The sequence below is a fragment of the Raphanus sativus genome, chromosome 5, assembly GCF_000801105.2.
Source record: "Raphanus sativus cultivar WK10039 chromosome 5, ASM80110v3, whole genome shotgun sequence".
NCBI lineage: Eukaryota > Viridiplantae > Streptophyta > Magnoliopsida > Brassicales > Brassicaceae > Raphanus > Raphanus sativus.
In genome coordinates this window covers 26,204,149-26,228,965 of record NC_079515.1, presented here as the reverse complement: position 1 = coordinate 26,228,965, position 24,817 = coordinate 26,204,149, and the positions used below count along the sequence as shown (strand labels likewise).

The following is a 24,817-nucleotide window of genomic DNA, read 5'->3' as shown; positions in this document are numbered from 1 at the left end:
CTTAGGTCAGTAATTACACATGATGAAATGTTACTGTGAATGGTATACAATGATGAACTCAAACTATTGTTCTAATCGAAAAGAAGAAAAAAATAACCAACTAAAATGCAAGACTCCCTAACAAAGAAAGAAAAAGTAAATAAAAATTCAAATATGGTAAGGCTAGAAGTTTATGTGATGTTTTCGTATCAATCTCAATCTCTCTCCATACCTCAAACGCCATTAGAACTTTAATAAACCTAACTTTATTTATCCATTTCAAAAAAGATTTTTCTTATCCATTAAGTTGTCTATAAATAATTAACGACACATACTTTCCCACAACAAAGAGTCTCATCTTACTCACAAGAATCATTCACACACTCTTACTAAAAAGAATACCATCTCGATCCTCCAAAGGCTTCACTCGAAATGGCACGTTGTTGCGAACCTCTAGCTATTTTCTTATGCGTTCTTTTCATGCTCTCTTGGGTTGAAGCTTTAAGTATCAACATTGATCATGGATATGATCATGAAGATGGAAGCTTTGAATCCGATAGTTTAATCAAGTTCAACAACGACGACGTTCTTACCTTGGAAAACTCCGATAAACCCACTTCCGACTCTTCAACTGTTAGTGTATCGACCTTCGGAGCCAAAGGAGATGGAAAAACCGATGATACTCAGGTATGTCATCTTTAGAATAATGTTTATAAAATTAATGATCTATGGCTAAATAAATTCAGGAAATATATATATATATATATATATATATATATATATATATATATATATATATATATATACGTTTTATAATTTTAATTGTATTTATGATGCATGCATGCAATTATAGGCCTTCAAGAAAGCATGGAAGAAGGCATGTTCAACAAAAGGAGTTACTAGTTTCTTGGTCCCTAAAGGGAAGACTTATTTCCTTAAGTCTACTCGATTCAGAGGCCCATGCAAATCTCTACGTAGCTTTCAGGTAGTAGTAATATGCTTTTGCTTTTAGTTAAATGATTTTTAATCAATCCCCTAATCCATTATCCATATATTTAATCAACTAGTTAACAAATTTACCGATAAAATACAGATCTTCGGCACTTTATCAGCATCTACAAAACGATCGGATTACAACGAAGACAAAAACCATTGGCTTATTTTGGACGATGTTAACAATCTATCAGTCGATGGCGGCTCAGCGGGGACTATTGATGGCAACGGGAAAATATGGTGGCAAAACTCATGCAAAATCGACCGATCTAAGGTATGTATAGTGTATTGTCCACCAATCACTATATGTCACACATTTCTTATTGAATATATGCTTATTTAAGATACTCCTAGTGCTAATATTAATTGGTTTCCTTCTCTTTATTGCAGCCATGCACAAAAGCTCCAACAGTACGTAAATACTAAAGCTCCATATATAAACTAAGTGAACGTCTGATTATAAGATTGGCATGTGTATATACGTGTGTTATGCTTATGCAGGCTCTTACTTTGTACAACTTAAAAAATTTGAATGTGAAGAACCTGAGGGTGAGAAATGCGCAGCAGATTCAGATTTCGGTTGAGAAATGCAACAATGTTAATATTAAAAATGTTGAGATCACTGCTCCTGATGATAGTCCCAACACGGATGGTATTCATGTCACTAACACCCAAAACATTAGTATCTCCAATTCACACATTGGAACAGGTAATGATCCATATATATAATATTCGAGTTTAATGATTATTATACAGTACATATATTATTTATAATATTTCTTGGTTGCTTTTCTATAGGTGATGATTGTGTATCCATTGAGGATGGATCCCAAAATATTCAAATCAATAATTTAACTTGCGGCCCCGGTCATGGGATCAGGTAAGTCGATTCATTTTTTTCTTGTTTTCAAACTCTAATTTAAGGGTTATATATATCTAACATGCTAATCCTTACAAATAATTAAAGTAAATATATAACACATGGATTTTTGTTAATTTTTTAAATGAGAAGCATTGGGAGCTTGGGGGATGACAATTCCAAAGCTTATGTCTCGGGAGTTAATGTGGATGGTGCTAAGCTCACTGAGACTGACAATGGAGTAAGAATCAAGACTTATCAGGTGACTGATTTTGAATTTTTTTCACAAACAATTTTGTTTTTAAAAAGTCAATATATAACAATGCCTTCTTACTGATTTCAGGGAGGGTCAGGAACTGCGAAGAACATTAAGTTTCAAAACATTCGTATGGAAAATGTCAAAAATCCAATCATAATCGACCAGAACTACTGCGACAAAGACAAATGCGAACACCAAGTAAATGATTACTCGATTAATTTGATTTGGCCAGATATATAATTTTTTTTAGTACTATACTCAGTCGGCTTGAAATATATATGCTTATTAGGACTCTGCAGTGCAAGTAAACAATGTGGTGTACCGGAACATAAGCGGTACGAGCGCAACGGATGCGGCGATAACGTTTGATTGCAGTGAGAAATATCCATGCCAAGGTATTGTGCTTGACAATGTGAACATCAAAGGAGGAACAGCATCATGCAAAAATGCGAATGTTAAGAATCAAGGCAACGTTTCTCACAAAGCTAAAATCTTGTAACTCAAAATAATCGTGCAAAACGGTAACTTTCTCTCTCATCGAAGAAGGCGATTCCCGTCGACACCGTGCCGCTCCTCTCCGCCTCTCACCGGCGCCTGATTAGGCGTCGTCTCCTCGCCGAGTCTTCCTCTCCCTCTCCTTCAAAAGAGATGGGGAAAAGAAAGGCCAAGAAAATCTCACCGTCGAAGAGTCCCAAGCCTCCGGAGCCGCCTCCGCCGGCACAATCACCTCCGCCGCCGCTTGTTCCCGGTTCTGAAATCGAAATCGTCGCCCTATCTCCTGCCTCTGAGGAAGTTTCCGATGCCCATCTCAGCCTCCCAGCCGACATGGTTGCTCAACCTGCTCAAGACAGTACAGATCTGCGTTCTCCACCCACCAATCTTCCATCTGCCAAGACAGAGATCGTCAAGCAATTGACAGATCCATCTTCAGGCGAGAAGGATGTTGGAAACACCCTTGATGAGTTGAGCCCCGTAGCGTCTGCGGAAGCTCCTCAATTGGATAAACCTCATGTTGAGTTGAGCACTGTGGCGAAGTCTACTTGCTCCTCTGTTTCGATCCTAGCTACGGGAGAGGTTGAACAAACCTCAACTGAGGCTCTATCTACTGAAGTATCAGCCTCTGCTGAAGCCAAGGAAGTACCTTTGAGCTCGCAACAGGATGCTAATAAGGTCCCACCTACTGGAGTCACAGGGGAGTTGGCGACTTCAAACCTCGCTGATGCTGAGCGTAACTCTCCGGCCGCTGTCGATCCTCCGAAAATGCCTGCCAAACCTCAAGAAAAAGCTAAAGACACTTGGTGTGATCGTGCTAAGGGGACCAAACCACTGTCTAAGAAAGGCGAGGCCTTCATTCTACCCTCGGGAGAAGCATGTGTCAAGATACCAAACTCAGTTATAGAGAAAAATCGTAAAGCTTGGGAGCCCTTTGTTCTTGGACAGTTTTACTCGGATCCTCCGTCGCAGGGTACTCTACACAACATAGTGAATGGCATTTGGAGTAAGCAATACAGAGACATAGCGGTTTCAAAAATGGAAGGCTTCTCCTTTCTTTTTAGAATCCCGAATGCAGCCACAAGAAACAGGGTCATCAACCAGAAGCTGTGGCAAATCGAAGGGCAAACGATGTTCGTTGATAAATGGGAGCCTGGTATTGTTCCATCTAAACCGGAACTCACCTCTGCTCCTATCTGGCTGGAGCTACGCAAGGTCCCCTTTCAGTTTTTCAATGAGGATGGCTTAGAACGTATAGCAGGGCTTGTTGGCGAACCACGGTTCCTGCATCCGGCGACTGCTAACAAAACTAATTTGGAGGTTGCGAAAGTCTTCACTATAATAGACCCGAGGAAACCGTTACCGGAGGCTGTTAATGTGCAATTTGACTCCGGCGTTATAAGCAGAGTCTTGGTTTCCAGTCCTTGGATGCCCCCGGTTTGTGGGTTCTGCAAAGAGATAGGCCATTCCTTGCGACGTTGTCCGACTGCTCCCAAGCCGTGTTCTATCTGTAGCTCTAATGACCACACGGCGGCTAAATGTCCGAATAAAAAAGAAACAAGAGGACGGAAGACCAGGCGTAGTAGATCTAGATCGAAGCAAATGTGGGTGGCTGTTGACAGCCCGATACCTGATTTGAATGCAGTGGAGAGTGCAGGATTGGCAGAGCAGGCTGCGCCTCCGCAGCTTCAACACCCACCACCTCCTGGTTTTACCAAAGAGATTTCTAAAGCAACCTCTAGCTTTGTGGAGATTGTGAGCCAGTCTAAGCTAGGCACGGCTAAGGATAAGACAAGAGGGGAAACAAGTGGCTCTACTCCCCATAAACAGCTGCCAAGAAGCGCTTCTGCTACCTCAAGATCGTCTCAGAGTGACTTGCAGGCTGACTCCTCGGATGTGGAGTCTTCTGATTCAGAGCTGGAAGAGGGTGAGTTCAGTAAGCATGAGCCGGACTTCGAGGTTGTGCGGAACAGAAAGAGATTCTCAGGTCAGAAAGGAAAACGGGGCAAGTGCCCCAAAACCAATTAATTTTTATGTCGACGGACATTTTTTGCTGGAACATACGCGGGTTAAATAAACTATGTCACCGCAGCGGATTAAGGAAATGGTTTAGGAAGCATTCTCCCTATTTTGGTGCGTTACTTGAGACGCACGTGAAGCACCCTAAGAAAAACAAATTCATTTCGGAAATTTTTCCTGGTTGGTCTACGGAAGACAACTATGGCTTTTCTCCTCTCGGCAAGATTTGGTTAGTATGGCATCCGTCTCTCCTAGTCTCTATCATCTCCAAGTCTCTCCAGATGATCACGGTGGAAATAACTTGGCCAGCGACACATAATAAGTTTTTTATTTCTGTTATTTATGCGTCTAACGACGTCGATGAGCGACAGAACCTGTGGGCTGAAATTGAAGCTTTGGCGTTATCTCATCAGCTTGATACTAAGCCTTGGCTGATCCTGGGTGATTTTAATCAGATCAGAGATCAAAAGGAGCACTCAAAACCGCCCTCTCTCAATATGGACAAGAGGATCCGCGATTTTAATCAATGTTTGTTGGCAGCAAATGTTGATGATCTTAACTTTCGTGGGAACACTTTTACTTGGTGGAACAAGAGAAAGCGAGACCCGATAGCAAAGAAGTTGGACAGAGCATTAGTGAATGAGGAGTGGTACTTTCAGTTTCCTTCTTCAGTGGCCTATTTTGGAAGTCCGGAGTTCTCTGACCACGCTGTTATATCCATCACTCTAGACCCTTTCATTCCAAGGACCAGGAAGCCTTTCAGGTTCTATAATTTCATTATCTTAAGCCCTGATTTTCTTGATATGATCTGCAGCTCCTGGTTTTCTATGAATGTCACAGGTTCGGCTATGTTCAGGGTTTCGCGGAAGCTTAAGTTGTTAAAGAAGTGTATTAAGGATTTCAGCAAGATCAATTACTCTGGCATAGAAAAAAGAACGGCACAAGCTCTCACAAAGCTGACAACCACTCAGAACGTGATGCTTGCAAATCCCACCATGAAGGCTGCAGCGGAGGAAATTCAAGCGTTGCAGGAATGGGAACAGCTCTCCAACGCTGAGACTTCTTTCTTTTACCAACGCTCTAGAATCAACTGGTTAGCCTATGGTGATGGTAGCTCCCGCCTATTCCACAGATATGCAGCTTCCCGGCAGGCGATCAATCACATCCACTTCCTCATATCTGATACCGGTGCTAGAATTACTGCTCTACCAGAAATTCAGGATCAGTGTGTCAGCTACTTCTCTGAGATCTTAGGAGGCTCCACCACGCAGCCGATGTTTGTGCAAAGTGATCTTGACCTGCTGTTCGACTTCAGATGCTCAGATGCGCAGGTTGCTGGCTTTGAAAAAGAGTTTACGGCTACAGACATTAGGGAAGCCTTCTTCTCCCTTCCAAAGAACAAAACAGGCGGCCCTGACGGTTATTCTTCGGAATTCTTCACCGCTTCTTGGTCAGTTGTAGGCCCGGAAGTGACTGAGGCGATTCAAGAATTTTTCAAGTCTGGCTCTCTGCTCAAGCAGTGGAATGCGGCAAACCTTGTGCTCATTCCGAAGATTCCTAATGCGTCTCATCCTTCACAGTTTAGGCCCATCTCTTGTCTTAATACGGTATACAAGGTCATTGCTAAGCTGTTAGCGGAAAGGCTAAAGGTTATCCTCCCGTTAATGATTTCAAAAGCCCAATCGGCCTTCCTGCCTGGACGGCTTCTTGCGGAAAACGTGCTTCTTGCGACAGATTTGGTTAATGGTTACAACACTGAGATTATCTCTCCCAGAGGCATGCTTAAAGTGGATTTGCGCAAAGCGTTTGATACTGTGAGATGGGACTTCATCATCGCTTCGCTCAGAGCCCTTGCTGTTCCTGAATCTTATATTAACCTCATCTCTCAGTGCCTTACAACCGCGTCTTTCTCGGTTTCAGTCAATGGTACAACAGGGGGCTTCTTCAAAAGTGCAAGAGGTATTAGACAAGGTGATCCCCTGTCTCCATATCTCTTTGTATTAGCGATGGAATGCTTGTCTAGGCTTCTTCTTGCGCGCTATGAGGACGGGAACATTGGATACCATCCTAGAACAGAGAACTTGAAGATATCTCACCTGATGTTTGCCGACGACGTAATGATTTTCTTCGATGGAAGCAGCAATAGTCTTCATGGAATTTCTGAGTGTCTTGATGATTTTGCTTCTTGGTCCGGGCTTCAAATGAACCCAACTAAGACAGAATTATTCACTGCGGGATTGGACCATAGTGAATCCGTTGCAATCAGCTGTTATGGATTCCCTAATGGTACTCTTCCCATTAGGTACTTAGGTCTTCCTCTTATGAGCAGGAAGCTAAAGATAACGGAATATGCACCTCTCATAACTAAAATTACTAAAAGTTTCCAGGCTTGGGCAGTCAAGCTTCTTTCATTTGCTGGTAGGTTGCAGCTGCTCAGATCAGTTATCTTTGGGTTGATTAATTTCTGGGTTTCTGCTTTCATGCTTCCGAAGGGCTGTATAGCGATGATTGAATCTCTGTGTGCTCGCTTTCTCTGGTCCGGCAACATCGAGAAAAAAGGAATAGCTAAAGTTGCCTGGTCTACTGTCTGCTTGCCTAAGCAGGAAGGTGGTCTTGATATTAGAAGTATCAGTGTGTGGAATCAAGCTCTGGGTCTTAAGTTCATCTGGCTTCTTCTCTCCAACTCTCCATCGCTTTGGACTGAATGGCATAGAAGTGTACATCTGTCAGGATCCTGCTTTTGGACTATAGAACCTGCTCAATCTGACTCATGGGCTTGGAAGAGAATTCTAAAGCTCAGACCACTAGCATTACAATTCTGCAATATGAGGCTAGGAAATGGTTCAACCACCAGTTTCTGGTTCGATGTGTGGTCCCCTTTTGGCCAATTGATAAATCACTTAGGGCCTACTGGTCCTCGGGCTCTTCGTATCAGGAAAGACGCGTGTGTGGCTGATGCAATCTCTGAGTCTACTTGGTCGCTGCCTCACCCACGCTCGCAAAAGGAAGTCGATTTACACTGCTTTTTAACTACTATCTCTCTTCCTCTTGTTCATGATGTTGTTGATGTATTCGAATGGAAAGCTGCTGATTTTCCTTTGAATGTTTTTGATTCTAGGGCTACTTGGGAGGTCCTAAGGCCAAGACAACCTAATCAACCGTGGTGTGACGTCGTCTGGTTCAAAGGGGCAGTACCTAAGCATGCTTTCATGATGTGGGTGACCAACTACGACAGGCTGCCAACAAGGACCAGACTGTCATCATGGGGGCTGGCGGTACCGGTGACATGCCCGCTCTGTTCAGCATTCCCAGAAACCAGAGACCATCTGTTTCTTTCATGCCAATACACCAATGATGTTTGGGCTCAAGTCTTCGCAAGATGCAATCCTCCGTCGCAGATGTTTGCTGACTGGTCTGAGCTCTTATCTTGGATACGAGGAGCGAGCACGAGGAAGAGGATCCTCTTACGAAAGCTAGCAACTCAAGCGCTGGTTTTTCACATCTGGAAACAAAGAAATAATCTGATTCACAACAATGCTAATCTGCCATCTTCTAGTGTTTTCAGGAGCTTAGATAGGGAGTTGAGGAACATCATTTCTTCTAAGAGAACCAGGAAACAGTTCAACTCCCTAATGGTTTTATGGTTTAGATAATTGTCTTAGCTATTGCTGTCCAAGTGGTTGGATGTTTTTGATTCATCTTGTTTTTATTCTTTTTTGCCAAGATGTGTCAAGCTTAGATCTTGCCTTTGTAAAATCTTTCTTCATTTATACGATATTTACAATTTAGCAAAAAAAAAAAAAGGCAACGTTTCTCCTCAATGCTCTTAATTAATTAGCTATAATTATGTAATATATCTACGTGTCGTTAAATAATAATAATATATATGTATTTCTCTACGTATTGATTGTTGATATATGTAGAATAGTAAAGATATATGGGAATAAACATACAATAGTCGAAAGATTTGCTGTCTTGTATACTACTATTGTTGATTATGTGTATTTTCACCAATATGAATAAGATTATCAGATTATGGGTTTGTCTGCTATTTTTTCAAAACCATTAATTATTGTGAACATATCTACAAATTAGTGAATTACACTAAGTTGGTTTCGTTATTTAAACATAACAGTTTGGTAATGGTAAGTAAAATATAATGAAAAAAACAATGCTCGTGTTATAAAATAACTTACAATTTTATAGTATCGAAAAATTTAAATAAGAGTGAAATTTTATACCCGCAGAAATAAAAGAACACTGATATAAGTATAATAACGAGAGAGAGAGTAAGTTATATGAGGAAGAAGAGAATGGTGTAAAAGTGCGCATTACAATCGATCGAAACAATCGTTTATATAGAAGTAAAAAGAGAAAGTTACTGTGTGTGCATAGTGGCAGTGGGCTCCACATAATTTACTTCACACGATCATTTTCAATGATCGGTGCTTCCTTTGTTGACATTCCATTTTTCACGTTTATAACACTCCCCCTTGGAGACCAGTGTCACTATCTCTTCTTGCTTAACGTTTTTGTTGCCTCGTTAAAAACCTTTCCAGGAAAACCCAATGGAAAAAACCATAGTAAGGTAAAAAGAGTACAACCACGTAAGCTCCCCCTCGGATGAGCAGTCATAGATCATTCCGATGACGCATTCCAATGTTATGAACATGTTTTCTGAATACCGAGGTAGGAAATGATTTAGTGAAGAGGTCAGCTGCATTGTCGCTTGATCGAACATATCTTACTTCAATCTCTTTCTTCTTCTCGAGCTCTTGAGTGTATGAGAAGAACTTCGGATGAATATGCTTCGTTCTATCGCTTTTGATATATCCTTCCTTTGTTTGAGCAACACATGCCGCATTATCTTCATATAGAATAGTTGGCTCCGTATTTTCGTCAATTCCACTGCTTGAACAGATATGTCGGCTTATTGATCTTAGCCATACACATTCTCGACTTGCTTCATGGAGTGCGATGATCTCAGCATGATTTGAAGAAGTAGCCACGAGTGTCTGCTTTTGAGAACGCCAAGATATGGCAGTGCCTCCAATAGTAAAAACGTATCCCGTTTGTGATCTAGCTTTGTGTGGATCTGACAAATAACCTGCATCTGCAAAACCAATCATTTGACCCTTTGAATTTTTAGGGTAAAATAGACCTAAATCAATGGTCCCTTGAAGATAACGAAAGACATGTTTAATTCCATTCCAATGTCTTCGTGTGGGGGATGAACTGAATCTTGCTAAAAGATTGATGGCAAAAGATATATCTGGTCGAGTACAATTTGCAAGATACATAAGAGCTCCAATTGCACTTAGATATGGAACTTCGGGACCAAGTATTTCTTCATTTTCTTCGGATGGTCGGAATGGATCATTTTCAACATTAAGTGATCTAACTACCATCGGGGTGCTAAGAGGAGTTGCTTTATCCATGTTAAAGCGTTTCAATACTCTTTTGGTATATGTAGATTGATGTAGAAATATACCCTTTTGAGAATGCTCAATCTGTAAGCCTAGACAATATTTTGTCTGTCCGAGATCTTTCATCTCAAATTCTCCTTTTAAATAATCTGATGCCTTTTGTATTTCTTCTTGAGTTCCGATAATATTAAGATCATCAACGTACACCGCGATTATCACAAATCCGGTTGTAGTTTTCTTTATGAAAACACAAGGACATATAGGATCATTTGTGTATCCTTCTTTTGTTAAATGCTCACTTAGACGATTGTACCACATACGTCCTGATTGCTTTAAGCCATATAATGATCTTTGCAATTTTATTGCACATAACTCTTTAGGTTTGGAACTTAAGATTTCTGGAATTTTAAATCCATCTGGGATTCTCATGTAGATATCAGTATCTAATGATCCATATAAATATGCCGTAACCACATCCATGAGACGCATCTCGAGATTTTTATCAGCTGCTAGACTCATCAGGAATCTAAAAGTGATTGCATCCATAACAGGAGAATATGTTTCCTCATAATCAATTCCAGGCCTTTGAGAAAAACCTTGGGCTACGAGACGAGCTTTGTATCTTGTAATCTCATTTTTTTCATTTCGTTTTCGGACGAACACCCATTTGTATCCAACAGGTTTCACATCTTTGGGTGTGAGCACAATAGGTCCGAATACGTTTCGTTTGTTAAGGGAATCTAGTTCGACTTGAATTGCATCTTTCCATTTCATCCAGTCATGTCTCTTTTGACATTCATATACAGATTTTGGTTCTGGATCTTCGTTTTCTTCATTTATTTCTTGTGCTAAGAGATATGAGAAAACATCATCAATGTCATCCATCTTATTTCGTTTCCATATCTTTCCATTATGGATGTAATTGATAGAAATCTCGTGATTTCCTTCAGATTCAATATGTTCTCTATTGTCGTTAGATTCACAATTTTCTTCTTCCAAAATATTTTCTGTTATTTTGGGAGTATCATGCTTTTCACCTTCCTTACGTTTCCTAGGAACTTTATCTTTCGAACCAATAGGTCTACCGCGTTTCAAACGTGTTCCTGATTCACGTGTATCAACTGCCGCTCCATATTTTTGTGGTATTTCAATACGAGCAGGAGTATTTGCAGCTGGTATGTGTGATTTAGTTACCATTTTGGTATCAGCAAATGCATCGGGTAATTGACTTGCTATATTTTGTAACTGCATGATACGTCGAACTTCTAGTTCTGATTGTTTCGTAGGAGGATCAAGGTGTAATAAAGATGGCACATTCCATTTGATTTCTTTTCCTACTTGATTATTGTCTCCCCCTAGGGTTGGGAACTCTTTCTCATTGAAATGACAATCGGCAAATCGTGCCGTAAACACATCACCAGTTTGTGGTTCTAGATATCTTATTATTGATGGAGAATCATAACCAATATATATTCCTAACCGTCTTTGTGGTCCCATCTTTGTACGTTGCGGTGGTGCTATTGGGATATAAACTGCACAACCAAAGACTTTTAGATGGGAAATATTTGGTTCTCTACCAAACGCTAACTGTAATGGGGAATATCTATGGTACGCACTGGGTCTTATCCGAATGAGTGCTTCTGCATGCAGAATGGCATGTCCCCATACAGAGGTTGGAAGTTTTGATCTCATGATCAATGGCCTTGCAATTAATTGCAATCGTTTAATTAGTGATTCTGCCAAACCGTTTTGTGTATGAACATGAGCAACTGAGTGCTCTACTTCAATCCCTGATACCATACAGTAATCATTAAATGCTTGGGATGTGAATTCACCAGCATTATCTAATCTAACTCTTTTAATTGGATGATCAGAGAACTGAGCTCTTAATTTGATTATTTGAGTTAAAAATCTCGCAAATGCCATATTTCGAGATGATAATAGGCAAACATGTGACCATCTACTCGACGCATCGATTAATACCATAAAGTAGTAGAATGGTCCACATGGTGGATGTATTGGTCCACAAATGTCACCTTGGATTCTTTCTAAGAATTTTGGTGATTCTTTATCAATTTTGGTTGGTGATGGTCTTATGATTAATTTCCCAAGAGCACATGCAGCACATGTCATTTTATTACTTTGATATAGATCTTGGGTTTTCATTGAATGACCATGTGAACTTTCAATGACTTTTCGCATCATTGTAGTGCCTGGATGACCAAGACGGTCATGCCATAATGTAATATCTTCTGGATTTCTTTTGACCACAAGGTTTGATTCTATCGCATTAATATAAGTCTGATGTAATCCAGAAGGAAGTTTTGGAAACTTTTCCAGTACAAGATTTTTGCCTGATTTTTCAGAAGTTATATACATATACTTCTTTCCATTCTCAGTTGCAGACTGAGTTTCATATCCTTGAAGGTATATATCTTTGAAACTCAACAAATTTCTCTTTGAATTTGGAGAATACAAGGCATTGTTTATGGAAAACTTTGTTCCATTAGGCAACATAAAGTTTGCTTTGCCAATTCCCTCGATCAAATCCGTAGGACCTGATATTGTGTTTACAGTCATTTTTGCTGATTTTAAGTTAGAGAAATATCTCTTATCTTTCAGAATAGTATGTGTTGTACCACTATCTGGAATGCAAACTTCTCTGCCAATTTGCTTAGTTGTTGTTCCATTATCCATTTCTGTAACACACAATTAATATTAATAAAGAAAATAAATTTTCATAAGTAAACATTATATAATTATACATTGATTATAAGCACACACACTTATACATTAGACTATAATTATACATTAGTTGTTTCGAAAAACAATTTTATTCTAGAACTGAAAATACATAATAGTAATAATAATTTATGACATCACTGGCATTATTGGGCTTGATTACTATAAGCATTTTAATTATCTTGATGAGTGGCCTCGTTGACATCGTCCATAAAGTCAGAAGACTCAAGGTATGTAGATGTTGTACCCTCGAAGTGCTCATTGAGATTAACTTCCTTTGATTTGCCTTTGATGGTTTCTTGGTACAACTTACATAGATGCTGAGGAGTTCGGCATACTTGAGACCAATGCCCCTTCGATCCACATCTGTAACAGACGTTCTCGTTTTTACGAGTAGGGTTTTCTTGGGCTTCATTCCCTTTTCCACGATTGGATCGATTCCATGTGTTGGATCCCCTTCCTCTTGGGTTGTAACTCCTTTCATTACCACGATTAAATCGATGGCCACGACCACGACCGTGACCACGACCACGACCACGACCACGATAGGAAAAATTTCCTCTTTCCGGATTTTTTACATCCGTCGCATTCACCTCAGGAAATGCTTTGGTTCCCGTGGGTCGGGTATTGTGATTTTTGATAAGGAGTTCATTATTTTTCTCCGCTATCATGAGCGCTACAGCGAGTTCAGAGAACCTCGTGTATCCACGGTTTCTGTATTGTTCTTGTAGAACATAATGGTTTTTGTGGAACGTTTGGTAAGTCTTCTCAAGCATTTCTGCTTCCGTTACGGGCTTACCGCAATATTCTAATTGCGCCGCTATCCTTAATATAGCGGAATTGTACGTTTCCACCTTTTCAAAATCTTGAAATCGTAGGTTCGCCCACTCATCGAGTGCATGGGGAAGAGTTATTTTCTTCTGGTTATCAAACCTCTCCTTTAGGGCTTTCCAAAGATCTAGAGGATCTTTTACCCTCGCATAGTCATGCGTAAGATTTTCATCTAGGTGTTTTCTCAGAAATATTACGGCCCTAGATCTTTCGTGAGAAGCTGATTTATTCCCTTCTTTTATTGTCTCGAGTATTTTCTCTGAGTCTAGATGAAGCTCCATATTAGTTATCCATGCCGTGTAATTTGCCCCAGTTATTTCCAAAGCCGGAAACTGGAGTTTTTCAATATTTGCCATTTCTGAATTTCCAAGACACAAAATAGTAAATTTTATTAGAATTTTATAATATTTAAAATGAACCGTTTACATTAATCATGCAAGCAATTACAAATAGAAATAATGTATAGAAAAGTAAACCGATATTCATCGTAAATTCCCCCGGAGCAAATTCTCCAACGAATAAACCGTAAATAGATACACAAATTAGAATTGCAACTAAAATCAAAAACGCGCGAATCATCTTTCTTGGAATGAAAAACCGGAGGAGAGCGATTTGAAAATATTTGAGAGATAATGAAATGTTTGGATGAAGAAAATGAGTGAAGTATGAATGTATTTATAGATGTAAAAATACTGTTCATAGCCGTTGTAAAAAGGTAAAATTTTTGAATTTTTTTCTTTGTGACCGTTGGGGTTGAATCGTTAAATCGAAAAACAGTTTGAAAATATCGTAATAATCAGTCAATCAATTTTAGTAAATTTCACTATATATATATATATATATATATTTTTTTTTATAGGTGAGCAAACATTTGTATAATAAAATTAATATAATACACAAATAAATATTAATCGTATTATGGTGATAGATTAATTTATATTTTAATATTGAATAAATTTTGCGGCGGCACAGCCAAGCCAAATGATAATGGTGTAATTAACAATCAAGGTTTATTAACGAGGCGACATACCGCCCGCATTAATATAGATAAATAATAGTGAATTAAAACAAACACTATAAAATAATAAACAATAATATAGGCGGTATACCGGCCATTATAGCAGGGTAAATATGATACATATAAACTTTACCGAATTGCAGAGTGATCGTGCTGATAACGTGTTATAAAATAACTTACAATTTTATAGTATCGAAAAATTTAAATAAGAGTGAAATTTTATACCCGCAGAAATAAAAGAACACTGATATAAGTATAATAACGAGAGAGAGAGTAAGTTATATGAGGAAGAAGAGAATGGTGTAAAAGTGCGCATTACAATCGATCGAAACAATCGTTTATATAGAAGTAAAAAGAGAAAGTTACTGTGTGTGCATAGTGGCAGTGGGCTCCACATAATTTACTTCACACGATCATTTTCAATGATCGGTGCTTCCTTTGTTGACATTCCATTTTTCACGTTTATAACAGCTCGTACTTTAGTTTTCTTTATTTGACAAAAAAAAAGTTAAGTTGTGCAAGTGGATGTTGATACATTTCACATGGGCCGAGTTTGTGCCTACGGACCTGAAATCTGAATACTAAAAATGTTAATCCAGTGTGTGGTTTCCTATACTTATTACAGAATTAGCTGTCAAATCCCAAAATTAACCAAAAAGAACTAGTTTTCGGTGAGGTCTTGCTTTATGGCACACTTTACTAAAGATTCATTGAATAAAATCTTGATATATTTCTCCTACACTTATCAAGAGTGTTAACTAATTTTCAAGCAGCTCTTGTGTTTTAGACTACTAGATTAAAGTCCACTGAATTAAAATCATGATGTAATTTCATGTAAGTTAAGATTTTCCTCTGATTTTGTTGCTATACAATTCATGAGGATAAAGTATCTATACATTCTCTTCTTTTTATTTTATGTTAATGCCGTTGGTCTCAAATCTCAACGGAATTAAAGGTAAAAGTTGACAAGAACTTTTGCTTTTTGTTTTTCAAATAATTATCAAAAAACATCCGAGTAAATTCCGAAATCAATGTTCATAGAATAAGGTACACATGAAAAGAAAAAAATGTCTTCATATTAATGAGATTACACAATGGTGAAAGCTATTGTAGTTTGACCCTTTTTCTACTTTTACTTCTTGTTTTGCTCTTCTGCGGCTGCTGGTTTACTCGGCTCCTCCACTGTTGCTGCCGTGGCTGGAGGCGGCGGCGGTATAGGAGGAGGAGGGGAGGCGACTGTGGGGACTCCAGCATCGATGCAGCTACGGCACTTCCTCTCAACCCAACCTTCGATGTCATGGTCTCCTCCGTCAGATAAATGGCGCCCCCCGCAGAGTCTAGCGAAGATGCCAGCTAAGACTGATAAAATGGTGATGACGGCTAAGACGATGACAAGTGTTTCTATTGAACGGTGGTCTGAGTTGTGACTCGGCTGGTCTTGTGGAGGTGGGTCCACGTATATGGTGGTTGGTGTGGTTGTGGTGCCGATTTGGTCATCGAGTCTTGCCGTGACTCCAAACATGAGAGTGAGTGAGAGAACTAGAGAGAGCGAGAGAGAGAGAGTTTCAGGTGAGCTTGTGGGGGGGGGGGGGAGGCAAGGGTTCAAGACTTAGAAGTGGAGACTGGAGAGTGTTGTTATATAATAATTATATAAATACTTTTTTGGGCAACATATAAATACTTCATTATAAATTAAAAATACAATAAAGACTAAATGGTATTAATTGTAATTATGATCTATATCTTTTTCTTTCCTATCTATGATTTCAATATGTACTCAATTGGTTCACATGCATTGGATTTAAAAGATATTCACGTCACTTGACTCATTTCAAAATAATCAAATTGTATAAACTAGTTAATTAAAAATTAAGAACAATAGGAAAAGAAAACTACTCCCTCTGTTTTTAAAAGATGTATGTTCTAGAAAATTTGTTTGTTTCAAAAAGATATATTTTTCATATTTTCAATGTAATTTTTGTCAACTAATTATGAATAATTGTGAATCTCAAAAACATTAATTGCATTTCTTAAAATCTTATTGGTTTAGAAATACAGGAAATATAAAATAACAAAAAATTATGTACTAATAAGTAAGTTTTAATATGTTTTATTAAAAAATGTGAAAATCTCAAAACATCTATTATTTAAAAACAGATGGAGTATATGGTAAAATTAACTATCGCAACTCCCAATTTGTCCTCAATGTCTGTAGAAACCAAAAAACCACATGCATTTGGTTAAAACCAAGAGGTAAATGTTTTGCTGTCCCCATCACACATTAATTACCCTCTCTGCCACTTCTTGTCTTTCTATCAAGCTCCCATTGACTCAAACTTAAAACTTCATTTATTCTTACAAAAAAAAATGTGATTATCACGAAGACATGAACACATACATTATATATCTAGACAACAGATTCATTTTATGTATGAACTCACTAGTAACTGGTTTAGATTTAGCCTTTGTCTTTATATGACTGTAAAGTTTTTGGCAGGGTGAGATATCACTGGGTGGGGTTATTTCATCTTGTTTTATCTCTGCCTCTTCTCATAACTTATACTGTGAATGTGTCAGCTCAATAATGTTATTGAGTAAAAAAAAAAAGAAAATAAAGAAATTGATATATACAAGCCAAAAATATCTGGTGAACTAACTGAGAGAAAAGAAAGATCGGTACATTACAAAAGTCGTGTATGGCTAAGAGCCCAATAGTGAAAACTTATAAACCCATAAGGCCCAATTATAAAATAGCCTTAAAGCCCAGTTTGAAAAGGGTTGACCTTAAATAGAAGAAAAGAAGAAGACGTTGACATTTCTTTACGATTCTTCCAAGTTCTCTCTTCGTCTAAATTCTCGGAAAAATCTGAGATTTTCTCTCCCCGGAAAAAATCTCTTACCGGGAAACACATACGAGCTTTTTGTCGGGTTTGGTCTCAATGGGGACTCCGGAGTTTCCAGATCTGGGGAAACACTGCTCCGTAGATGATTGCAAGCAAATCGATTTCTTACCATTCACATGCGATCGCTGCACTCAGGTTCCAACGCAGATTCATTTGTTTTTTTTTTCTATGTCTAAATCAAACAACATATGGGAGATGATCTCTTGCTGTATTGCAGGTGTTTTGTTTGGATCATCGTAGCTACATGAAACACAATTGTCCGAAAGGAAACAGAGGAGATGTAACGGTCGTTATCTGTCCGTTATGTTCCAAAGGAGTTCGGTTAAACCCTGACGAAGATCCAAACATCACGTGGGAGAAACATGTGAATACAGATTGTGATCCGTCGAGCCACGAGCAAACTGTCGAGAAGAAGAAGAAGAGATGTCCTGTTACGAGATGCAGAGAGTTGCTAACGTTCTCCAACACGATAAGATGCAGAGATTGCAGTGTTGAGCATTGCTTGAAACATCGGTTTGGGCCTGACCATGGTTGTGCTGGGCCTAAGAAACCTGAATCGAGATGGTCTAGTCTTTTGGCTTCTGCGGAGGCAAGTATAAGCAGACTCGGTACCGATCTTAGCCAGAAGTTACAGTCTGCTAGTGGTGGTAATGTTGAGGGGAATGGGAAACAGAGTTGTGGTAAAGTAACGGTTGATGTTTGTCCGAAATGTAGTAGAGGGTTTCGTGATCCCGTGGATCTATTGAAGCATATAGATAAAGATCATCATGGTACTTCTAAAGCTTAGATATTTGGTTACACATTGTTGTAAATTTGTAAATATATCATTGTCATTCATTGATTTAAGAAAAAAAAATTTGTGCAGAGTCCAGAAGCTTGTCTATAGGTTTCATGTTTTGTTGAAAAGGACAAGATAACTATAGTTTCTTTAGACACTACTTAATGAAGACAACTTCATGCTAAATATATGTTGAACTAAAGGCTCCTCTGGAAGGCGTGGAGACTATAAATACTAAGACAGATTCTTCTCGGCTTCCTTTGTCTTTTTTTATAAACTAAACAAAGACGTGGTCGTAGAGTGGGGACGTATACACTATACAAAGGGAAGACCCAACGAGGAAGACTTAAAAAACTATATCAAAACTAATCACCGTTGGATCTCTATGACATGATAAGAGATGGACCGTTGATATTTATTCAGACGTACACTGTAAACATTAGACAACTTCTTCTCGGCTTCCTTGTCCTATTAAAAGGTTAGAAAAAAAAAATATATAAAAGAAAGACGTTGGACATCACCAGAGCCAAGAAGACTCAGTCAGGGTAGACTTCAGCTAAACGGAGATGGCGGTTGGAAATGAGAACATGGAGGTTGCGGCGGTGGCGGTACCGATGGATAAAGGTGGCGAGATAGTGAAGCCACGTACTGACAAGAGAGAGTACCGGAGGATTGTTCTCAAGAACTCTCTCGAGGTGTTGTTAATCAGCGATCCAGAGACTGACAAGGTAAAAGAGATTAGATTCCTCTTCTTGTTTTAATGCTCAAACAAAAGAAAGATTAACTGATTGGATGGGCCTGTTCTTAGTGTGCTGCTTCGATGAACGTTAGTGTTGGATCGTTCTCGGATCCAGAAGGATTGAATGGGCTTGCTCATTTTCTTGGTACGTTCTTTATAGCAAGATTCATTCACTAACTAGTAACCTGAATCAGTTCTGTCTAATATAAACAGTTATGAACACTTTAGCATCTGATTTTTTTTTTGGGGTGTGTGTAAAGAGCATATGCTGTTTTATGCAAGTGAGAAGTACCCAGAGGAAGATAGTTACTCCAAGTACATCACTGAGGTAACATTAATATTTGTTATTCTCCAGCTTTTAATATACAAATTTGATCAGAATTTGATCTTCTTTGTTTTTATTAGCATGGAGGGAGTACAAATGCTTATACATCCATTGAAGACACAAATTATCATTTTGATATCAACAGAGACTCTTTTGATGAGGCTTTGGACAGGTAGGAGGACTTACATTTTTGCTTTTATACTTTTCTGTTTTGTGTACTAATCTTAACACATTTCGTTTCATATGTTATGATTGTCTTACCAGGTTTGCACAGTTCTTTATTAAACCATTGATGTCAGCTGATGCCACCATGAGGGAGATCAAGGCTGTTGACTCTGGTTACCTTCTTGACTTTCTTAAATAGCTTTCTTGTTGCAGTTTGTCTAGTAATAAAATTTCTAACGAGTTCGCTCTCATTCAGAGAATCAGAAAAACTTGTTGTCTGACTCTTGGCGAATGCGTCAGGTATCTCTCCCCATCGAGCTTGTTGTACTTATGTCTATAACCTCTGAATATTTGACAACTCACAAGTCCATTAATGTATGTCTAACATCTAACTTGAGAGTGTTTTGTCTTTCTTTTTGGGCTCACACAGTTACAGAAACATCTAAGTAGAGAAGACCATCCATATCACAAATTTAGCACAGGTTCATGTTCTACCTATTCTTTTAATTGGTTATGTTAACTATTCTGCTAATAGAGTGATATGTTTTCTTAGGGAACATGGATACTCTTCATGTACAACCCGAAGCAAAAGGAATAGATACAAGGAGCGAACTTATTAAATTCTATGATAAGCACTACTCTGCCAATATCATGCATTTGGTTGTTTATGGCAAGGGTAGGTGTTGAATCTAACACAAAACTCAAGTTTCTTTTGTTTCTGATAACAATACATCTCTTTGCTTTGGATATCTTCAGAAAGCCTTGACAAAACTCAATGTCTAGTGGAAGGGATGTTCCAGGAAATTCGAAACACCAACAAGAGTGTCCCTACATTTCCTGGTCAGCCATGTACTCCGGACCATTTGCAGGTTTTTTTGGTTCTTTATTTCAGATATTTTTTATCGTTTGTTTCAGCTACCATGATGTTTCTTAAGTGGTGGTTTTTTCATTGGTTGTTTAAGGTTCTTGTGAAGGCTCTACCTATAAAGCAGGGTCACAAGCTTACTGTTTCGTGGCCTGTAACACCTAGCATCCATCATTATGAAGAAGCACCATGCACGTACCTTGGTCATCTAATTGGTCATGAAAGCGAAGGAAGTTTGTTTCATGCGTTAAAAACCTTGGGTAGGTTCTAACTCTGTTGCTGTTAATAGCCAGGATAAATCTTAAAGATTGATTGTCTCCTCTGTGTTAGTCATATAATCTTAGTAGTTTTGCTTAAGATTTTCCTAATACTATCACAGGTTGGGCAACGAGACTGTATGCTGGTGAAGGAGACTGGACTATGGAGTATGCTTTCTTCAATGTTTCAGTTGATCTTACTGATGCTGGCCATGGTAGGGCTTCTTTTATTCTTCCTTTTTCTTTCTAGTCTTGAATAGATGCTACCAGTTTGCTTGATTTTACCGAGATCTGGTTTTGATATTGTGGTTTACAGAGCATCTGCAAGATATTATAGGGTTGTTGTTCAGACACATTAAACTCTTACAACAGTCTGGTGTTTCTCAGTGGATTTTTGATGAGGTATATTGGGAGAGTATTATTTATCTTGCTAGTGATATTGTGTATTAAAGAGTTTGATACATTTTATTTTATTTGATTGTTGTTGAAGCTCTCAGCTATCTGTGAGGCAGAGTTTCATTATCAAGCTAAAATAGATCCAATCTCTTATGTTGTGGATATTTCATCAAACATGACGGTAATAGTCTTTCTTAGTTATTCAGTGACTTCTCATACTTTTGGAATCACAAAAAAAAAAATAGAATAGAGGATTGCCTCTGTTACAATCTTATCAAGCATTACTATGTTGTATAAAGTTTGATCTTAGAACTAAACATTTTACATTATTTTTAAGAAGAGAATATTATGTGTTATTTTGCAATTGTGCTTCAGATATACCCAACCAAGCATTGGCTCGTTGGATCATCCTTACCTTCGAAATTTAATCCAGCCATTGTACAAAAGATTCTAAACGAGCTTTCTCCTAGCAATGTCAGGTAAGTATCCGTTGTTGCATGCATCTTACACAAGCAAAAAATGACCTAGTGTTGTATTCTTTAAGCAGCCCTTAGGCTTCAATGTTATGTTAGAGTTTACATGCAGTTCAAGCATTGAAAACTTAAGCTCGCTGCCGAGTTAGCTGGTCGTGTCACATTATCTAATACCATTATGTTTTGTAGAATCTTTTGGAAATCAAATAAGTTTGAAGGACAAACTGACAAGGTTGAGCCATGGTACAACACTGCTTATTCTTTTGAGAATATAACTGAAAGCACTATTCAGGTTGGCTTTTGATATACTTTTAGCTTCCTTTAATGTTCAAATTTGTATTCTGTTTGATCCAATATATATATATATTCCTATTACTATGGAGGAAGTAATTTAACTTAGATATGTGCTTAACAAATACAGGAGTGGATGCAGTCTGCACCTGATGTAAATTTGCTTCTACCAACACCTAATCTCTTCATTCCTACAGATTTTTCATTGAAGGATGTTAATGATAAGGTTCAGTTCCATCACTCTAGTTACAAATTAAAAATGTCATTACAAAGCACTTGTCTCATATGATGCTTTAACTGAGTTCTGGAACAGGAAACCTTTCCTGTTTTGTTGAGAAAGACACCATTCTCAAGATTGTGGTACAAACCTGATACAAAGTTCTTCAAACCAAAGGCGTATGTTAAGATAGATTTCAACTGCCCCCTTGCAGCCACTTCTCCTGATGCTGCAGTTCTTTCCAATTCTTTTGTATGGTTGCTTGTGGACTACTTGAATGAATATGGTAAGATTTGATATATAAAATTCTCTCTGAAGTACCTCTAGACATTAGGCAAGACAACTCTATAGTAACAGATTTCTCGTTTATGTCATTTTTACTCTTATATGTGTTTCAGCTTACTACGCTCAAACTGCTGGTCTTGACTATGGATTAAGCCTTTCGGACAATGGTTTTGAGGTAGGCTTGTGTACATGGATTTCTGACGTTTCCTTGTGTATTATTCTCAATGAATTTCATGTTTTACTAAAATGTTTCTCGTTTCCAGCTCTATCTTGTTGGCTTTAATCACAAACTGAGGATCTTGCTGGAAGCTGTCATGCAAAAGATAGCAAAATTTGAAGTTAAACCTGACAGGTTTTCTGTTGTCAAGGTAAGTAACCTTTGAGAGTAGACGTTATCAACCAGTTCCTCACTGCATATGATTCTTGTAATAGGAAACGATCACCAAGGCGTACCAAAACTACAAGTTCCAACAACCATATCAACAAGCACTGAGTTACTGCTCAATGGTTTTACAAGATAACACTTGGCCTTGGACAGAGGAACTAGATGCTCTTTCTCATCTAGAAGCTGAAGACTTGGTGAGTTTCGTTCCGATGATGTTATCAAGAACCTTTGTTGAGTGCTACATAGCAGGTACCAATCTTATCCTGTTTGCATGATTTACTTTTCTCTCTAATCCTTTGTCGTATGGTTCTTTGAATATTGATTATGTCTCTTTTCAGGAAACGTTGAGAAGAATGAAGCGGAGTCAATGGTGAAGCATATTGAAGATGTTCTTTTTAACGAGCCAAAACCTATTGCTCGTCCGTTATTTCCATCACAGTTCCAGACAAGTAGGGTTGTAGAGCTGGGAGCAGGAATGAAATACTTTTACCATCAAGAAGGATCAAACCCCAGCGATGAAAACTCTGCTCTAGTGCATTACATTCAGGTTCATCAAGATGAATTTGCTATGAATACTAAACTTCAGCTCTTCGCTCTCATTGCAAAGCAGCCCACTTTCCACCAGCTTAGAACAGTGGAGCAACTTGGTTACATCACTTCACTTTCTCGGAGGTATGTAAGCTGTTTCGACTTACTATGTTTAGACAATGAAACTTCTTTTTAAAATGATAAAAAAATATTATATGAATTTTATGTTGTCATAATTCAGATATAAATAATAAGTATACTATGGAAATTATGATTTCTCTTTTTAAAAAGTTGTTTATAATTTTTATTAAATAATAATTTCTCTAAACTCTTAGTACCGGCTCTGATAATATCCATGAGTTATTATGTTTTTGATGCATAACCACTTTTTTTTTCCGGCAACACAGCAACTACTCTGGTGTTTATGGTGTACAGTTTATTATCCAGTCTTCAGTTAAGGTACCAACTTTTCTTGCCTCTCTCCTCCACTCAGACATTTAGTTTCTTAACTTCCTTTTATCGATAATAGGGTCCTGGACATATTGATTCAAGGGTTGAGTCACTACTCAAGGATCTTGAGAGTAAGATTTACAAGATGAGTGATGAGGAATTCAAGGTGAGATAGCCTAACTAGATACTATATATGCTTTGCTTAAGAGAAACACCTAACTAGATACAATATATATGCTTTGCTTAAGAGAAACAAAGTTGTACAGAGAGGCATCCACAGCTTCACCATTAAAGCCTATTTGTAACTGACATGACTTTCTATATAGAGCAATGTAACAGCTTTGATAGACATGAAGCTTGAGAAACACAAGAACTTGTCGGAGGAATCCTACTTTTACTGGGAAGAAATTCAAAACGGGACATTCAAATTCAACCGCATAGATGCAGAGGTAACACTCTTTAAATCATAGAAAACTTGCTCTTGCGTTCTCCAAACTTATCACTGTTCAAACACTTTAAGCCCTAGCTCAAGCTAGTGACATATATAGCTTCTTGGTGGTCGTTTTTTGTGGTTAGGTGGCTGCACTGAGAGAGCTAAAGAAGGAAGAACTGATAGGTTTCTTCGATGAATACATAAAGGTTGACTCACCAAAGAAGAAATCTCTGAGCATATGCGTTTATGGAAGCCAGCATTTGAAGGAAATGGCGTCTGACAAAGACCAAGTTGCATCACACTTCACAGAGATCGAAGACATTGTCGGTTTCCGAAAGTCTCAACCTCTTTATGGGTCGTTGAAAGGATGGAACCAGCTGAAACTGTGAAGAGGCTCCAAGCTCTTTGCAAGGATATGCATGAACAAACACAGAGTATACCAAAGCGATATTTGCTCATATTGTGAATCTTTATTCATCTGTTATCATTTATCATTGAAAAACAGGAATGACTTATTTGTGTTGTGGTTTATTGATATACAATTATTTGGTTGGATTTATGATCAGAACTCTTCATGTCCATATGTTAAAACATTGGGACAGCTAATAACATGATGTTGACTCTATCTTTTAAAATTCTCAAATCATTGTCAACTCTCAGAAGAACCTTCGGGTGTGGTTCAATGAATGATATCATTGTTAACTCTCAG

General features: G+C 38.3%; 5 protein-coding genes across 5 annotated transcripts; 3 read left to right on the top strand and 2 right to left on the bottom strand.

Moving 5' to 3' along the window:
- The first annotated feature begins 411 nt into the window (after positions 1 to 411).
- LOC108860447 (polygalacturonase ADPG1) lies at positions 412 to 8,431 on the top strand. The gene is made up of 10 exons (XM_018634327.2): positions 412 to 666; positions 833 to 964; positions 1,073 to 1,246; positions 1,363 to 1,383; positions 1,474 to 1,681; positions 1,771 to 1,852; positions 1,985 to 2,093; positions 2,175 to 2,288; positions 2,380 to 2,557; positions 8,406 to 8,431. Exons 1-10 carry the CDS (start codon positions 412 to 414, stop codon positions 8,429 to 8,431), a joined length of 1,299 nt encoding a protein of 432 aa, XP_018489829.1.
- Positions 8,432 to 12,927: 4,496 nt separating this feature from the next.
- LOC130512810 (uncharacterized) lies at positions 12,928 to 15,089 on the bottom strand. Its single transcript, XM_057011173.1, has one exon. It carries the CDS (start codon positions 13,954 to 13,956, stop codon positions 12,943 to 12,945), a length of 1,014 nt encoding a protein of 337 aa, XP_056867153.1. The 5' UTR covers positions 13,957 to 15,089; the 3' UTR covers positions 12,928 to 12,942.
- A 526-nt stretch (positions 15,090 to 15,615) lies between these two features.
- LOC108859399 (uncharacterized) lies at positions 15,616 to 16,204 on the bottom strand. Its single transcript, XM_018633298.2, has one exon. It carries the CDS (start codon positions 16,138 to 16,140, stop codon positions 15,751 to 15,753), a length of 390 nt encoding a protein of 129 aa, XP_018488800.1. The 5' UTR covers positions 16,141 to 16,204; the 3' UTR covers positions 15,616 to 15,750.
- A 1,244-nt stretch (positions 16,205 to 17,448) lies between these two features.
- LOC108859635 (zinc finger AN1 and C2H2 domain-containing stress-associated protein 13-like) lies at positions 17,449 to 18,387 on the top strand. The gene is made up of 2 exons (XM_056986657.1): positions 17,449 to 17,656; positions 17,739 to 18,387. Exons 1-2 carry the CDS (start codon positions 17,558 to 17,560, stop codon positions 18,306 to 18,308), a joined length of 669 nt encoding a protein of 222 aa, XP_056842637.1. The 5' UTR covers positions 17,449 to 17,557; the 3' UTR covers positions 18,309 to 18,387.
- A 407-nt stretch (positions 18,388 to 18,794) lies between these two features.
- LOC108863355 (insulin-degrading enzyme-like 2) lies at positions 18,795 to 24,663 on the top strand. The gene is made up of 25 exons (XM_018637749.2): positions 18,795 to 19,027; positions 19,108 to 19,183; positions 19,299 to 19,366; positions 19,444 to 19,535; positions 19,628 to 19,701; positions 19,785 to 19,828; positions 19,959 to 20,010; positions 20,082 to 20,204; positions 20,285 to 20,397; positions 20,491 to 20,653; positions 20,773 to 20,865; positions 20,967 to 21,052; positions 21,141 to 21,227; positions 21,422 to 21,525; positions 21,709 to 21,811; positions 21,941 to 22,036; positions 22,124 to 22,313; positions 22,426 to 22,487; positions 22,576 to 22,680; positions 22,745 to 22,946; positions 23,036 to 23,369; positions 23,633 to 23,684; positions 23,755 to 23,841; positions 24,002 to 24,124; positions 24,252 to 24,663. Exons 1-25 carry the CDS (start codon positions 18,866 to 18,868, stop codon positions 24,495 to 24,497), a joined length of 2,937 nt encoding a protein of 978 aa, XP_018493251.1. The 5' UTR covers positions 18,795 to 18,865; the 3' UTR covers positions 24,498 to 24,663.
- Positions 24,664 to 24,817: the final 154 nt, after the last annotated feature.